This window comes from Rana temporaria, chromosome 3, assembly GCF_905171775.1.
Source record: "Rana temporaria chromosome 3, aRanTem1.1, whole genome shotgun sequence".
NCBI classification, from domain to species: domain Eukaryota; kingdom Metazoa; phylum Chordata; class Amphibia; order Anura; family Ranidae; genus Rana; species Rana temporaria.
The window spans coordinates 137538830-137556482 of NC_053491.1; the positions used below are offsets into that span (position 1 = coordinate 137538830).

The 17653-nt window shown below is 42.9% G+C and overlaps 1 protein-coding gene across 2 annotated transcripts in view; it reads right to left on the minus strand.

Moving 5' to 3' along the window:
- The window catches only part of RSBN1L (round spermatid basic protein 1 like), a 97543-nt gene that overhangs the window by 35537 nt on the left and 44353 nt on the right, over window positions 1-17653 (minus strand). For both annotated transcript variants that reach the window (XM_040343468.1, XM_040343469.1), the window contains exons 4-5: window positions 13341-13478; window positions 8467-8609 (exon numbers count right to left, since the gene is read on the minus strand). In XM_040343468.1, the coding sequence (XP_040199402.1) occupies window positions 8467-8609; window positions 13341-13478 (281 nt within the window). The remainder of the gene's footprint in view (window positions 1-8466; window positions 8610-13340; window positions 13479-17653) is intronic.

Sequence of the window (17653 nt, forward strand, 5' to 3'; positions counted from 1 at the left end):
CCTTATAGAGCAGCACTATGGAAGTCATTTAGAAATGATGAGAATGGATTTACATCCACTTTAAGCACAGGATTTATTTTATTATAAGTATACATTAAAGTATTATGTTATTAGAACATTGAGAGGAAGAGAGAAAAAAGGGATTTTAACGGTGCAATTAATATTAGGGTGATGACGAGAAAGAAATCGTCTTTGGACGACAATGTATAAAAATACAAAATAATTTTATTAAATACAAATCATTAAAAAACATTGATCCAATTAAGTGTTGGTAACGCAGTATAGTGGTCACAAATTAGCAGATTATGCCAAAAAGGAGAAATCTCAAAATCCCAACATGTTTCGCGAAATGCGCTTTTTCAGGGGAATGCGATGACCGTTCATGCTATTACAACCATATAAATAGAAGACAGCATATAATTATACAAAGCTCTGATTCACCTGTCAAATAATGGGAGTCATATCTTGCCCAATGCATCTGTGGGGGCTTTTATGTCGGTAAGACAAATCAATGTTTCTTTAAGAAGATACGGGATCATATCAAGCCCATCCTCAAAAATAAAATTGTCACTGCCATCAGAGCCAATTGAAAAAAAGCATGTGAAGAAAATGGTATGGTATATGTGTAGCGCTTGAAATGATACAATAAATAATAAAATAAATGTATCCAAAATTAACATAAATAATGCTATACAAAGCAAAACATTGGTGAAAATTAATCCGTGGAAAACTCTCAAAACATGTGAACCAAATAATATAAGAAGTCCATGTATGACCATAAATGGCCAAGAACATCTACCACGTGTCATAAAATGATCCGAAACTCAAACATTGAAGTGATGCAGAAATCAAGGTGACTTCTTATGTGCAGTAAAGAAACCCTCCACCGATAAGGATGCAGGCTTACTGGAACATATGGACTCAATGAAATGTATATCTCATATGAGTCAAACAAGCTTAGGGACTGATGTGACTTCCAAATGCGTCTTGGGAGACAATGAGTCGACCAATAGGACTTCAGCAAAGATGTTGCCTCCTTTCTCCTTCCTCACATCCTTGTACCATTGAAATACACTGAGGGCAAGCTGCAAGCCATTGGGGCTATGGTCTACTCTTTGCTTGGTGGAATCCATCTTTGCTGAAGTCCTATTGGTCGACTCATTGTCTCCTAAGACACATTTGGAAGTCACATCAGTCCCTAAGCTTGTTTGACTCATATGAGATATACATTTCATTGAGTCCATATGTTCCGGTAAGCCTGCATCCTTATCGGTGGAGGGTTTCTTTACTGCACATAAGAAGTCACCTTGATTTTTGCATCACTTCAATGTTTGAGTTTCGGATCATTTTATGACACGTGGTAGATATTCTTGGCCATTTATGGTCATACATGGACTTATATTATTTGGTTCACATGTTTTGAGAGTTTTCCACTGATTAATTTTCACCACTGTTTTGCTTTGTATAGCATTATTTATGTTAATTATGGATACACTTATATTATTTATTGCATCATTTCAAGCGCTACACATATACCATACCATTTTGTCACTGCCATCAGCAGGCATGTTGCCATCCATCATAATTTTGATCCCAAGGTCATTACATTTCTAGCCCTTGACCATGTTTTGCCGGACTTGAGAGGCGGCAGTGTCGATGGAACTCTGCTCCAACTCGAGGTGCGTTGGATTTATGATTTGAAGGTGACACATTACCCTGGATTCAACGAAAATCTCAGTTTCAAACATTTTCTTTAAATATATCTAAATGTATGTCCTAGAATGTGCCATGTTCATTTATCCCTTCCATGGCTCTCATTCTCAAGACACTTTAAAGCGGGGGTTCGCCCGAAAAACACATTTTTAACATTAGATTGAGGCTAATTACGGGAAGCACAATCGGGTGTTTTTTTAAAAATCAATGCAGTACTTACCCGTTTTAGAGATAGATGTTCTCCGCCGCTTTCGGGTATGGTCTGCAGGACTGGACGTACCTATTTGATGACAGCCTTCCGACCGTCGCATACAGCGCGTCACGAGTTGCCGAAAGTAGCCGAACGTCGGTGCGCAGGCGCCGTATAGAGCCGCACCGACGCTCGGCAACTCGTGACGCGCTGTATGTGACGGTCGGAAGGCTGTCAATCAAATAGGAACGCCCAGTCCCGAAGACCATACCCGGAAGCGGCGGCGAACATCTCTAAAACGGTAAGTACTGCAATGGTTTAAAAAAAAAAACAAAAAAAAAAAAAACACCCGATTGTGCTTCCCGTAATTAGCCTCAATCTAATGTTAAAAAAAAAAAAAAAAAAAAAAAAAAAATTCGGGTGAACCCCTGCTTTAATTCGGGTTTATATGTATATCTGTGCGTTTTGTCTGGTCCTTTTTTTCCCCCACATTCTCCTGCCCCCTCCCATATACCACATATAAAAACCCTTCTCCTTCTGGGTATTGGTTGCCTACTGCAGCATGAATTTAAAACATAGCCTGCTTGAAAGGCGTATTGTATTGTTTAACTTATTTATTGCAATATCTAAATATCCCTTTTGTTTATGGAATAGGTTCAAAATTGCATTAAAATACCTTATTGTGTATTGCTATTCAGTAACTTTGGTATCTTTTGGCCATTCAATGGGGTTGTTGGCTGCGCGTGTTCTGTCAGCCCTGTCCCTGTGTGCTGCGCTTCCTTTTCTCTTGCTGTTCCCCAATGCTTGCTTCCACCTTTTGGAGTGGCTGTGATTCCCCCCATAGAGTGCTCAACCTAGCCACATGGGCGCCCGGGGAGGATTTTCTATCCTCCACTAGCCTCTCCATATTTGGCGCAGTGTTTTGCTTTTTCATTCCGCAGGGCCTTTCTACAATGCCCATTAATATATTATTTATTTATTGTTCCATCTCCGTCCATCTGTTGGGTCTTTTCAACCCCCTCTTTCCATCATGTGATTGGAGCTCTTTGTTGTGGCCACTATTACCTTTGGTGTGTGGCTTCGCATCCCTCCCCTTTCCCACGCAATGCTTCATGGATCTTGTAATTTTAGTCATCTGCTGGGACATATGGGCATGCGCAATTGCGCCAACTGGCCCACCTCGCTCCCGGTGACGTCAGACGCTGGGCGCGTTGCAATGACACTATAAATACCTGCTCTCGCGGCTATGCCGTGCAGAGAGCAGGGGGGACGTTGGAGTGATGGTCAATGGCAATCTTTCTGGTAAGCTTTCACTGCTATGTCTAGATGGACTTGTCATTCTACATTTCAGCTGTAATTTCATCTGCTCTTTCTTTTCCCCTTGAAGTCGTTATATTTTTATTTTTCTTCCTTCATTGGAATAATGACCTGAACAAATTTCCATAGCAATATAAATAACCAATGTAGTGAGACAAGTGTCCGCCTTGTGTCTCTAATATTAGAGACACACCAGTAACTAGTTTTTTCTCTAGGCTTCCCAAAAGTTCAATACCGTTTTTTCCTAAAATTAGCCAATTTATCTATAGGACATTGTATTTTTTCCTGTCTTTTCCTGTTTTGCTATGTGCCCCTATGTGATAGTGGCATATACTTAAAGGTTTCCTTCTTGTTTATATAGTGTGCAGACCGACTTTCTTGGGCTTGGAAGGTGATCGACCATATCACTTTGTTTTCTGCCCTCACACAGTTTATTTGCTTTTATGTAAGAATTATCTTGATTACTGTCACCAACATCATACGCAGCCTATTTTGCCATGTCTGCACATTTAGATGTTTCAATTACCTAGCTATATCCTCTATCCGTTTTCCGTGTCTCATTCACACAGTCCCATCTAACGTCCTTTGTGGTGTGTTTGGAACGCTCCTCTCCCCCATTGTGGGTTCTCACATCCTGATTCCATGCCTCTGATGGTTGTTGGTCAGTTGGTCCAGCGGGTAGTTTGGGTAAGCGTGCATTTCTTGTCTGGCTTTTATGATACCCCAGTCACTCATTACTTTATTTTATAGTTATAGTTATTGTGTATGTAATATTTGAATTTGTATAATTATATGCTATTTATATAGTTGTAATAGCATTCCCCAAACATTTTGGGATTTTGCGATTTCTCCCCTTTTTGGCATGATCGTACTCTGATATTTTGTGACCACTATACTGGGTTACCAACACTTAATTGGATCAATGTTTTTATTGATTTGTATTTAATACAATTTTGTATTTTTATACATTGTTGTGGAGTGCCTACAGTGAGCAGAGACCAGTTATCTGTAAATATCCTTTCAAAAAGGAAAAAGTTACTGTATTTCAGATTGTCAAAAGGAATATATGATTCACGGGTTGTTTCCAATAAGCAGAGAAGGTTTTATATAGTGAGTGGGAAGAAACGGCTCTAAATGACCCCATGTCTACAACAGCAGATTGATCCTCCAATTGTAGGGTAGAACGCACTACACCAGTCTAAGTATCAATGACTCCTTGCAAGTATCATGGAATCTTTGCAACACTTTTGAATAATTTGCTGTATTAATTGTGCAGAGACAAATACAAAATCAATCTATTTTAAGGGTCTTGGTTATATATGGGAGATTTCAACCTCGCAATATGGACCTGTACAAGGTTCTAGGACCACTATTAATATAGGGTTGTCCACATTAATAATGCAAGTGTCTGTTTCACTCATAGCTACAATAGGAGTATGGGCTGAGGTCACCTGTTGCACCGGGACTGTTCTGTGCGTCTTTGGAAAGACATGCTGTACAGCAGAACGGTAAGCTAGGTAAAAAGTGAAGCAATGTCTTTTGTACTCACAAACCCAAGCTGCTGATACAGATAAAGATTGCAGATGTCCGCAGGTGGCAGAAGCGGAATCCGAGACCGGATAATCCACAAGGTGGCTCAAAAACAAACAGGAAAATTGCTTCATCAAGGATGATTGGCGAGAGAAGAAATGTGGTGCGAGTGCGCAACATTCCACCTTGCAGATAATGCCAGCACTCAGTTCCTCTCAGCCCTACCTGCACTGTCTTAAGATGGTGGTGGTGGGAAATATGAAATGCAACCAATAGTACCAACTGTGAGATAGCTCCCAGTGCTTCAGCCCATTCAGTCTTTAACATTGCAGTCCTCAGGGACTGGGTTTTATCAGAGGATGTGCCATGACTCTCTGGACCTAAAGAGCCTTCTTTGTGGCTAACAGTACACAAATGTCTGAAATTGCCATGATGCAGAGTTCAATGCCCGAAGGTCACATTTAAGATAAATCCTGCAATCCTATAGATGCAGGCCAGATGATCTTGCTCTTAAAAGCAGTCATAAGAGACTGGTTTACACTAGAGGCTGTGCCAGTTTTGTGTCAGAGCTGAGAAAAAGGCATCAACCACCTTGTACACTAGCAAATAAAAAAGCAAGGCATGGAGGTGGCAATATATGGGGCAAGTTAACATTTGTATGCCAACTTCCAAACCTTCTGTAGGCAGTAGTATATCCCTGAAGTCTATAATTTTACTAAATTTTTGTGTACCTTAACCACTTAAGCCCCGGACCAATATGCTGGCTAAAGACCCAAGGTGTTTTTACAGTTCGGGACTGCGTCGCTTTAACAGACAATTGCGCGGTCGTGCGACGTGGCTCCCAAACAAAATTAGCGTCCTTTTTTCCCCACAAATAGAGCTTTCTTTTGGTGGTATTTGATCACCTCGGCAGTTTTTATTTTTTGCGCTATAAAACAAAAATAGAGCGACAATTTTGAAAAAAAATGCAATATTTTTTACTTTTTGCTATAATAAATATCCCCCAAAAACATACATAATTTTTTTTTTTCCTCAGTTTAGGCCGATACGTATTCTTCTACCTATTTTTGGTAAAAAAAAAAAAAAAAAAAAAAAATCGCAATAATCGTTTATCGGTTGGTTTGCGCAAAATTTATAGCGTTTACAAAATAGGGGATAGTTTTATTGCATTTTTTTTTTTTTTTACTACTATTGGCGGCGATCAGCGATTTTTTTCGTGACTGCGACATTATGGCGGCCACTTCGGACAATTTTGACACATTTTTGGGCCCATTGTCATTTTCACAGCAAAAAATGCATTTAAATTGCATTCTTTTTTGTGAAAATGACAGTTGCAGTTTGGGAGTTAACCACAGGGAGCGCTGTAGGAGTTAGGGTTCACTGTGTGAGTGTTTACAACTGTAGGGGGGTTTGGCTGTAGGTGTGACCTCATCGATCGTGTCTCCCCTATAAAGGGAATGACGCGATCGATATGCCGCCACAGTGAAGCACGGGGAAGCCGTGTTTACACACGGCTCTCCCCGTTCTTCAGCTCCGGGGACCGATCGCCGCACTCGAGCGGCGATCGGGTCAGCGGGACCCGCGGTCCCGGAGCTTCGGACCGGGTCGCGGGAGCGCGCCCGCGACCCACGGCTGGGTACAAGTACAGGACGTATATATACGTGCTTGTGCCCAGCCGTGCCATTCTGCCGACGTATATGTGCAGGAGGCGGTCCTTAAGTGGTTAATGGACAAGAAATGCTTTATCATACACTTTAAGACTAGCATGGAACTTCAACTTTAAAGACTGAGATTACTGTAAACTGTCATGAGTGCAGGAATCGATATTACAAAAAAAAAAAGTTTTCCAATGCACTTTTGAACGCTAGAGACTGACTTCAATTATTAATGCGTGTTTTCAAGTGATTACAAGAAAGTGCCCATAAAAAGGAAAAAAAAAAAAAAACTTCCTTGTAAAGCAGTATCTAAATACTTACCTCTCCCACTGCCCATGCCAAATGCAGAGAAATCATTCCTTGAAGTCTCTTCAAAAGATCAACACTTTTGGGAGTGACAGATTCATTGTGCCCCACTAGACTCAGTGGTACCTCCCACCGACTCCTATAGTAAGGTAGGGTTTGACAGTGAGCACAGCAGGAAACCAGGGGATTGACACTTGTTAGGCATCATTAACAACTTCCATACCGGGCCAATTCTGGCATTCCTCTCCAACAGGGCTCAACAATATCCGGGCGCCCCAGTCGCAATTGCGACAAGAAATTGTGACCTGGCGCCCGCTGGTAATTGAGGCCGCGGCCTACAATTGGGGGCGCATGGAGGAACAGGATCCTGTGTCTCCGTGCGGCCTCCCCTGTCGCGCGATCGCAGCGGGCACGCGACGGCCAGTAATTGATGCCGTGGCTTTGCGGCCTTGTGAAAGCCCAAGCTTTCTTCTGTGACCTGGCGCCATCTGGAGGTGGCCATTGGCATTACAAGTAAAACAGCAGTTCTAATGTCATTTTTTTCACTGTTTTCACTGCCATCTCCTTCCCTCTATTTAGAACCCCCCAACATTATATATATTTTTTATTCTAACACCCTAGAAAATAAAATGGCGGTCGTTGCAATACTTTCTGTCACACCGTATTTGCGCAGCGGTCTTACAAGCGCACTTTTTTGGGGAAAAATACACTTTTTTAATAAAAAAATAAGACCACAGTAAAGTTATCCCAATTTTTTTTTATATTGTGAAAGATAATGTTACGCCGAGTAAAGTGATATCCAATATGTCACGCTTCAAAATTGCGTCCGCTTGTGGAATGGCGACAAACTTTCACCCTTTAAAATCTCCATAGGCGACGTTTAAAAAATTCTACAGGTTGCATGTTTTGAGTTAGAGGAGGTAAAGGGCTAGAATTATTGCTCTCGCTCGAACGATCGTGGCGATACCTCACATGTGTGGTTTTGAATACAGTTTACATATGCGGGCGCTACTCATGTATGTGTTCGCTTATGCGCGCGAGCTTGGCGGGACGGGTGGGGTTTCTGGCTCCTAACTTTTTTAGCTGGCTTCTAGATTCCAAGCAAATTTGTCAAACCCTGCTCTCCTACATGTATAAATTACATTTTTTTGCTAGAAAACACGATCTCGGGCTTTCCATCGGAAAAAAACCCCCAAACTGCAGTGTTTACATCTGCCGACTCCAGAAGTGACGTCATTACGTTGCTTCTAGCCCCCGAGTGTAATAGAGATGGCCAGGGACCATCTGGTCCACGTCCAGCTCTATGGTTAACTGCCACCACCGGCTTCATTCTCTGGCTCCCCGATCGCACTGGCGCACTCAGAGTCCAGGACGTTATTTAATGTCCTACGGGCGGGAAGTGGTTATTGACAACTATTTATCCACAGATGATTGGAGCATGAGAAATGAGCTGCAAAGCCTGCCAGACGAAATGTCGGGATAGGGCACTGCTGTGTCTCAAAGACAGTAGTCTACTGGCCAGAATGCACCCTTATGCTGTATAAACATCTCCAAACAATACTCTTAAAAGTATGGAACACCAAATAATTATATGATTTTCTAACAGAAGGAGAAAGTAGTAAAATTTAAGTGCTGCAACTACGCTACTTTGGTGCTAAAACTAGATTTTTGAACATAAGCCCCCTGATGTTATTGTTCCAGGCATAGGTGGTACCAACATAAATCCCCTAGGACTAGGCTGAAATCTCTCTGTACCTTTTTCTTTTGAATGGAGACTTTGGCATGTCAGCTACAGGGATCATCTGCTCTCCTGGGCGCACCCACATTATAGGACCATCATCGCTTTCTTTGCGGCTTTTTAGCTCCAGGCTTGATGTGGTTCCCCACGGCAAAGTGCGCTGTCATTCAAGTGAAATTTTGACACAGTCAGTTTGTACACATTGCTGTTAAACATGAAATTAAACAATAGCAAAAGTTACTTGTATTATTTACACAATATTCAAGTCCCATGTATATCGTGCCCTTGTATTAATCTATGCAATTATAGAACCAAAAGATCTTCCCAACACAGGTTGTAGAGAGAACATTTCTACCAATAAAAATTCACAAGGGAAGATAAATTCACCGCAAGCACAACAATTTTCCCTATTTTCTTGCATTTTGTAATGCGTGTACAATGCTTGGACAGTCCAGTGTACACTTGCTTGTGCTCTCAATGGTGGAGAGAATTTAGCTACCAGCCAGTGCAGAGGAGGGGGGCAAATTGGGAGGTAACTTTGCAGTAATGTGTGACAGCTGATTGGAGGAAGGGCACACAACCTCACTCCACATTGTCAGAGGAAGGATGACACTTTCAGAGCTGTGCTGCGACAAGACAAGCTCTCTGCTAATCTATCCATAGCAACCTCCCATGACACAAATTTCAGGCTGGTTTTATCTCCTGTCTCTGAGAACTTGTCAGGTGTTATCATGCTGATAACAGAGGAATGAAACGGCAGAAAGATAAATAAATACCAGGGTGGATAACATTTTTTTTTTTTTTTCTTTATGAAATGCTATTGGAGTAAAAATCTATCTAAAGATAGTTTTCTAATTTTAAGATAGATTAACAAAATAAGTTTGTTCAGCATGAAATGGAGTTTAGTTGTGTAGCATGAGGCTGTATATTTAGCAATATTCAAATTTTTGGTAAACTCATTCAATGAATCCAAGCTCTGCAAGCTTAGATAGCATGCACTGCATTGATGCATTCACACAATTTCCATACAACTCATGAGATAAAACAAAGATTAGGAATATTGTTCTAGGTACACGAAAAACGTTATGATTGAATTGGTTTCCGAAGTACGTACACCCCCAAGTGAAAAAGTGTCCAAATTGGGCCCAATTAGTAATTTTCCCACCCCAGTGTCATGTGACTCGTTAGTGTTACAAGGTCTCAGGTGTGAATGGGGAGCAGGTGTGTTAAATTTGGTGTCATCACTCTCACACTAGTCACTGGAAGTTCAACAAGGCACCTCATGGCAAAGAATTGTTGCTCTACATAAAGATGGCTTAGGCTATAAGATTGCCAAGACCCTGAAACTGAGATGTAGCATGGTGGCCAAGACCATACAGTGCTTTAACTACTTGCCGACCTGCCGCCGTCATTCTATGGCGGCAGGTTCGCTCCCCTGCGCGAGAGCCCGTAGCTCTACGTCAGCTCTCTCGCAGAATACTAGGGGCGGGCACGCGCTATTGCTCATTACAGAGCGGGGACCTGTGTGTTTCCCATAATGAGGCCACCCCCCACAGTAAGAACACACCCAGGGAAATACTTAACCCCTTCCCCGCCCCCTAGTGTTAACCCCCTTCACTGCCAGTGACATTTTTATAGTAATCCAATTCATTTTTATAGCAATAGTCCCAAAAATGTGTCAAAAGTGTCCGCCATAATGTTGCAGTACCGAAAAAAAAAACGCTGATCGCCGCCGATTTTACTAGTAAAAAAAATATATTAATAAAAATGCCATAAAAATACCCCCTATTTTGTAAACGCTATAACTTTTGCGCAAACCAATCAATAAACGCTTATTGCGATTTTTTTTACGAAAAATATGTAGAAGAATACGTATCGGCCTAAACTAAGGGAAAAAACGTTTGATATATTTTTGGGGGATATTATAGCAAAAAATATTAATTTTTTTCAACATTTTCGCTCTATTTTTGTTTATAACGCAAAAAATAAAAACCGCAGAGGTGATCAAATACCACCAAAAGAAAGCTCTATTTGTGGGAAAAAAAGGACGCCAATTTTGTTTGGGAGCCACGTCGCACGACCGGGCAATTGTCAGTTAAACCGACGCAGTCCCGAATCGCAAAAAGTGCTCTGGTCTTTGGGCAGCAATATGGTCCGGGGGTTAAGTGGTTAACAAGACAGACTCCACTCAGAACAGGCCTCGCCATGGTCGACCAAAGAAATTGAGTGCACGTGCTCAGCGTCATATCCAGAGGTTGTCTTAGGGAAATAGACGTACGAGTGCTGTCCGCATTGCTGCAGAGGTGGGGGGGGGGGGGGGTGTCAGCCTGTCAGTGCCTCAGAACATACGCTGCACGCCGCATTAAATTGGTCTGCATGTCTGTCGTCCCAGAAGGAAGCCTCTTCTAAAGATGATGCACAAGAAAGCCCACAGTTTGCTCAAGACAAGCAGACTAAGGACATGGATTACTGGAACCATGTCCTGTGGTCTGATGAGACCAAGATAAATGTATTTGGTTCAGATAGCGTCAAGCGTGTGCGGCGGCAACCAGGTGAGGAGTACAAAGACAAGTGTGTCTTGCCTACAGTCAGGCATGGTGGTGGGAGTGTCATGGTCTGTGGCTGCATGAGTGCTGCTGGCTCAGGGGAGAAACAGTTTATTGAGGGAACCATGAATGCCAACATGTAATGTGACATACTGAAAAAGAGCATGATCCCCTCCCTTCAGAGAATGGGTCGCAGGGCAGTATTCCAACATAACTATACAAACACACCTCCAAGACAACCACTGCCTTGCTAAAGAAGCAGAGGGTAAGGGTGATGGATTTGCCAAGCATGTCTCCAGACCTAAACCCCCTTGAGCATCTGTGGGGCATTCTCAAACAAACAGAAGAAGATGGAGGAGCGCAAGGTCTCTAACATCCACCAGCTCTGTGATGTCATCATGGAGGAATGGAAGAGGACTCCAGTGGCAAACTGTGAAGCTCTGGTGAACTCCATGCTTAAGAAGGTTAAGGTAGTGCTGGAAAATAATGGTGGCCACACAAAATATTGACACTTTGAGCCCAAATTGAACATTTTCACTTAGGAGTGTACTCACTTTTGTTGCCAGCGGTTAAGACATTAATGGCTGTGTGTGTGAGTTATTTTGAGGGGACAGCAAATTTACACTGTTATACAAGCTGTACACTCACTACTTTGTAGCAAAGTGTAATTTCTTCAGTGTTGTCACATGAAAAGATAATAAAATATTTACAAAAATGTGAGGGGTGTACTCACTTTTGTGAGATACTGTATTGTGTTTGTTATTGGGAGATATTTGAGAACCCAACATTTGTTTTAAAGGATAGTGTCTATTTTATTTTTAGTCAGGTAAATATGAAATTTTTTACTGTTAAAACAAATATAAAATATTACATACGGATATTTATTCTTAACCCGTTTCCAGAAGGCAGTTGGAGCTTTAGAGCCAGTTTACACAGGGGCAACTTTGCAAGGCAACTTGGACACGACTTGAGCGTACACCACAGTGGGACTTGGAGCAACTTACAACACGACTTAAAGTCGCCTCTAGGAGGGGGAACTCCACGTCAAATAAAAAAAAAAAAAAAAAAAACGGGCATACCAGGCCCTTAGGTCTGGTATGGATTTTAAGGGGAACCCCATACGCCGGAAAAAAAACACACGGAGCCCGGCCGGTCAGGAAAGGGGGTGGGGACGAGCGATCGCCCGCCCCCCCCCTTCCTGAACCATACCAGGCCGCATGCCCTCAACCGGGTGACCACGCCCCTTGTGACGTCATGGTCTCATCATGTCCCGGTCGGAATTAGACCCCCAAAGTCGGAAGAAGGGAGAAGACCGGGTTACCACTAGTAAAAGAGCTGGAAGAAAATAGCGGAGGAGCCCGGCAGAAGGCAGAAACAACCAGAGAGCGGATAAGTCAGAAAAAGACCCCCCCCCCAAAGTGGAAAAAAGACCCCCCCAAGTCGGAAAAAGAGCCCCCCCCAAAGTCGGAAAAAGAGCCCCCCCCCCAAAGTCGGAAAAAGAGCCCCCCCCCCCAAAGTCGGAAAAAGAGCCCCCCCCCCAAAGTCGGAAAAAGAGCCCCCCCCCCAAGTCGGAAAAAGACCCCCCCCCAAAGTCAGAAAAAGACCCCAGGAGCTGCCTAATTACTTTAAAAACCTGTCTAGTGTGTTTTTTCTTGACACTGTTCCTCCCCAGGTGAATGGGTAGGGGTAACCCATACTCACATTGGGTGGAGGGCCTGTATCTGGGGGTCCCCTTTTTAAAGCCCCCCGCCCGCAGACCCCAACAACCAACGGCCAGGGTTGTCGGGAAGAGGTCCTTAACATGGGGACACGGTGCTTTGGGGTGGGGGGGCCGCAGGGCGCCCCCCTGGCCCAACCCCATGTTGAGGGAATGCGGCCTGGTACGGTTCAGGAGGGGGGCTCGGTCGTCCTCACCCCCTTTCCTGACCGGCCGGACTGCGTGTTCGGATAAGGGTCTGGTATGATTTTGGGGGGACCCCCATGCCGTTTTTTCCGGCGTAGGGGGTTCCTCTGGAAATCCATACCAGACCTAAGGGGCCTGGTATGCTCTTGGAGAGGAACCCATGCCGTTTTTTTTATTTAAAAATTTCCCCCTCACGATTCATACCAAATACCAGCTCTGTGGGAGGGAGGGGTTTGCCTTTGAGCGGGTTCACACAGGGGTGACATCCTGTAAAGTTGCCTCACTATGAACGGGGATCAGACTTTGAGGGGACTTCCATTAAAAGAAAATGGGTACAAGTCTATATCTATATCTCACACTCACTCACACACACACACACACACCCCCCCCAAGTAGTAAAATAAACTGGAGCACAGGTACATGAGACAATAACAATTGTTACCTTCAGAAAAGGAGACGCCTCCAACATGTCCAAGAATTCAGGAAAGTAGTCCCCTACTTCCTCATCAACCGCTCCCACCAGACTGATCTGCCTCATTGCACCTGCTCTGTATGTACCATGAGAGTACGTCCTCTTTACCTGCACAAAACACAAAAAGATATTCTAAGGCACCTGGGATCATATTCCCCCTCAAACCTAAAATATTCCGTTTTCCAAAACCACATTTTAAAATAACATTTTTGAGATTTCTTGCAAAAATGTTAACACATACAATAGAATACAGCTAAAAGTAAAATCTTTTTGACAGGAGTTAGGGAGGTTAAAAGTCTGCCATCTGGGTTTCATTAGGGAGATTTTGTTTCACTTCCTGTCCTGCCTACTCAACTGGAAGTGGACATCTTTATAAAAAAATCCCCTCCAACCACTTGCCTACTAGGGCAATTTTTTTTAATGTTAATGTTTATGTTAAAATCTCCATGTCCTTGGCTCAAAAATTTAGAAGCCCAAAACATTATATATTTTAGCAGCAGCCCAGAAGAGTACAATGGTGACTGTTGCAATTTTTTTTTTACATCACACATTTGCGCAGCTGGTAATCGAAACACATTTTCAGGAAAAAAATACACTTAAACGAATCTTAGTGCACACAAACACCATACAATACCCAATTTGTGAAATATAAAATATGATTTTGCGTCAAATAGATACCAAACATGTCAAGATTTAAATTTTTGCATGCTTGTGAAATGGCGACAAACTACAGTACCTAAAATTGTCCATAGACAAGGTTTTAAAACAGAGCTCGACAAATCCCGGTCGCCATGACGACTAGAAATAGTGTCCTGGCAACTTGGCTTTTGTGAGCTGGCGCCATCTGGTGGTGAGCCGTTGGTATTACAAGTTATTACCACCAGATGTGTGAGCTGGCGCCATCTGGTGGTGGTCGTTGGTATTACAAGTTAAACAGCAATTTTAATTGCATTTTTTACTATTTTCACTGCCATCTTCTTCCCTCTAATTAGAACCCCCAAACATTATATATTTTTTTTATCCTAACACCCTAGAGAATAAAATGGCGATCGTTGCAATACTTTGTCACACCGTATTTGCGCAGCGGTCTTACAAGCGCACTTTTTTGGGAAAAGATTACTTTTTTAAATTAAAAAAATAAGAAAGTAAAGTTATCCCCATTTTTTTTTATATTATGAAAGATAATGTTACGCCGAGTAAATTCATACCCAACATGTCACGCTTCAATATTGCGTCCACTCGTGGAATACCGACAAACTTTTAACCTTTAAAATCTTCATAGGCGACGTTTAAAAAAAATCTACAGGTTGAATGTTTTGAGTTACAGAGGAGGTCTAGGGCTAGAATTATTGCTCCTGCTTTACCAATCGCAGGGATACCTCACATGTGTGGTTTGAACACCGTTTACATATGCGGGCGCTGCTCACGTATGTGTTCGCTTCTGCGCGCAAGCTCGTCAGAACGGGGTGTATTTTCTGGCTCCTAACTTTTTTAGCTGGCTCCTAGATTCCAAGCAAATTTGTCAAACCCCGTTTTAAAAGCCTTTACAAATTATCAGTTCAGAGTGGAACATGGGCTATGGCGCTAGATCTATTGCCCTCACTTAGACGCAGCAGCTCATGTGTGGTGCAATCCCTGTTTACATATGCATGCCGGACCCAAGTGTGACTTTGCATTTGGGCGTGGGCAAGGAGTCGTTTTGATTTATTTTCATTTTTAATCCTTTACCTTTATTGCCATCAAGTGTGTGAACAAGGTACTTGTGATTGCTTTGGGCAGTGACAGGTACGCTCTATGAAGACAACAGGGGTCTATTAGACCCCTGATAGCTCCTCTGCACTTGAAAGCATCTGATCAAACACTGATCAGTCAATTCTCTGGCTGTAACGGCAAGGGAAAGACCGCTCGAAAGCCTAGTACAGCCGTTGCCAAAAGTTTTCAGAATGACACAAATGTTATTTTTCACAAAGTCTGCTGCCTCAGTTTTCATGATGGCAATTTGCATATACTCCAGAATGTTATGAAGAGTGATAACGAATAGCAAATAAATGCAAAGTCCCTCTGTGCCATGAAAATGAACTTCATCCCATAAAAAACATTTCCTCTGCATTTGTGAAGAAGGCTTCAGGGCGCCCCAGAAAGTCCAGCGAGCGTCAGGACCGTCTCCTACAGTTGATTCAGCTGCGGGATCGGGGCACCACCAGGGCAAAATTTGCTCAGGAATGGCAGTCCCCCCGCCATAACACTCCAGTCAGTGCTCTCAGCCATTGGCTGAAAGTGCCGATCGGCTGCTGGCTTTCCAGCATGCTCACTAACCATAAGACAAATGAACGGCTTCTGTCGGACATTCGACCATACACATGGGTCAAATGTCAGTTTTTACTGAACCGCCCGATGTCGCCCGGCACTTGGCACGTGTACACTAGGCTTCAAAATCCTTGATGCTTTTGGCTACATTCACCACAGAGGAGTTTGGGGAACGAATGTTGGAGAGAGATGGGCAAAAAGGCAGAGCTTCCCCTTTTGGGTAAAGCTCTGCTTTAAAGAAGAGTTGGCACAGGAACAAGCATTTCCATTCTCCTCTCTATTGTTCTGGTGACAACTCAAAATTATGAATTTACTCTCACTGTTAATTCCTGGCACCATTGGTAATGAGAACAATTCGGGAATGTGAATCTCCTTAATGGGGACCCAGACAGCAATTGAAACCAGACAGTAGTTCTATGCAGGGATTTTTTTTCAGGGGGAACTTGGAGGAACTCAGTTCCACCACCTCTGGCTCAGACCCTTTGGTGCCTGCTCACCACAATCACTTGTAGACAAAGTCTGGTTTCTGTGTTTACAAGTGACAGCTTTGCACTCTGTATGCAACGCAATCCTGGTATTTAATGCCCCTTTAAGACCCTCCTACTGTTTGTGAAATTTGACTGACCACACCCACCATTTGATGTGATTTGGAGGGTGTGTGTAGGGGGAGGGGTTTTGTGGGGCCGTGGTTAAGTTCCAGCACCTATTGTTTGAGAAAAAAAAGCCCTGGTTCTATCCCCTTTACTACTCTATCCAAAATAAAAAAAGTTTCGTCTTTGGTTATACTTTAAAGCCAGGGCTTGACAAATTTGCCTGGAATCTAGAAGCCAGCTAAAAAAATTATGAGCCAGGAACGCGCCCCGTCCCGCCAAACTCGCGTGCAGAAGCGAATGCATACTTGAGTAGCGACCGCATATGAAAGCGGTGTTAAAACCACACGTGAGGTATCTCCACGATTGGTAGAGAGAGAAATAATTCTAGCCATAGACCTCCTCTAACTCAAAACATGCAACCTGTAGAATTCTTTTAAATGTCGCCTATGGAGATTTTAAAGGGTAAAAGTTTGTCGCCATTCCACGAGCGGACGCATGGCATGTAGGGGCATGAAGCGTGGCATGTTGGGTATCAATTTACTTAGCGTAACATTATCTTTCAAAATATAAAAAAAATGGGCTAACTTTACTGTTGTCTTATTTTTTTTATTAAAAAAAGTGTATTTTTTCCACAAAAAGGTGTGCTTGTAAGACACCTGCGCAAATAAGGTGTGACAAAGTATTACAACAACCGCCATTTTATGGGGGTTCTAATTAGAGAGAAGGAGATCGCAGTGAAAACACACAGGGAAGGCTCCATTAGCATTGCTGTTTGTCTTGTCATACCAACGGCCACCACAAGATGGTGCCAGATCACAGAAGGAACCCTATATGCCTGCAGAAGGCCGTAAAGCCACGTCCTCAATTACCGTCCGGTGCGATCTCGCGTCGGGGGAGCACGAAGACCCAGGATACCCCAAGTCGTAATTGCGACCTGGCGCCGGGTTTTGTCGAACCCTGCTTTAAAGCCGTTTATATATTGCGGCTTAGCAATCATTAGATTTGGTGGGTGCATTAGTTTTCACTTTTTAGGCAATTTTTTTTCTCAATTTTCACCCGGTGATCTTACCAATAACACACCTTCTGTATTAAAGTGCCCCCACTCTGAACAAAGAAGCACAAAGACACTTTTTGGCAGCAACTGTCAGTCAGGGGGAGGGTTGTGTTACTTTACTTTGTGAAGTCAAACTTCAACAAACACTTTAGAAGCAGTTCCAGAAAACCGTTTTATGCCTTTTGGGATAAAGGATTTACATGAAAAAAAAGCTAAACATTGTATGCTCCCCTGACAGTGTTAAGTGGTTTGTATCAACCTTTTAACTGCTACATCTGCAGGCCAGCGTGTTCTCTTGAGATGGATAGATAAGATAGATAGATTTCCCA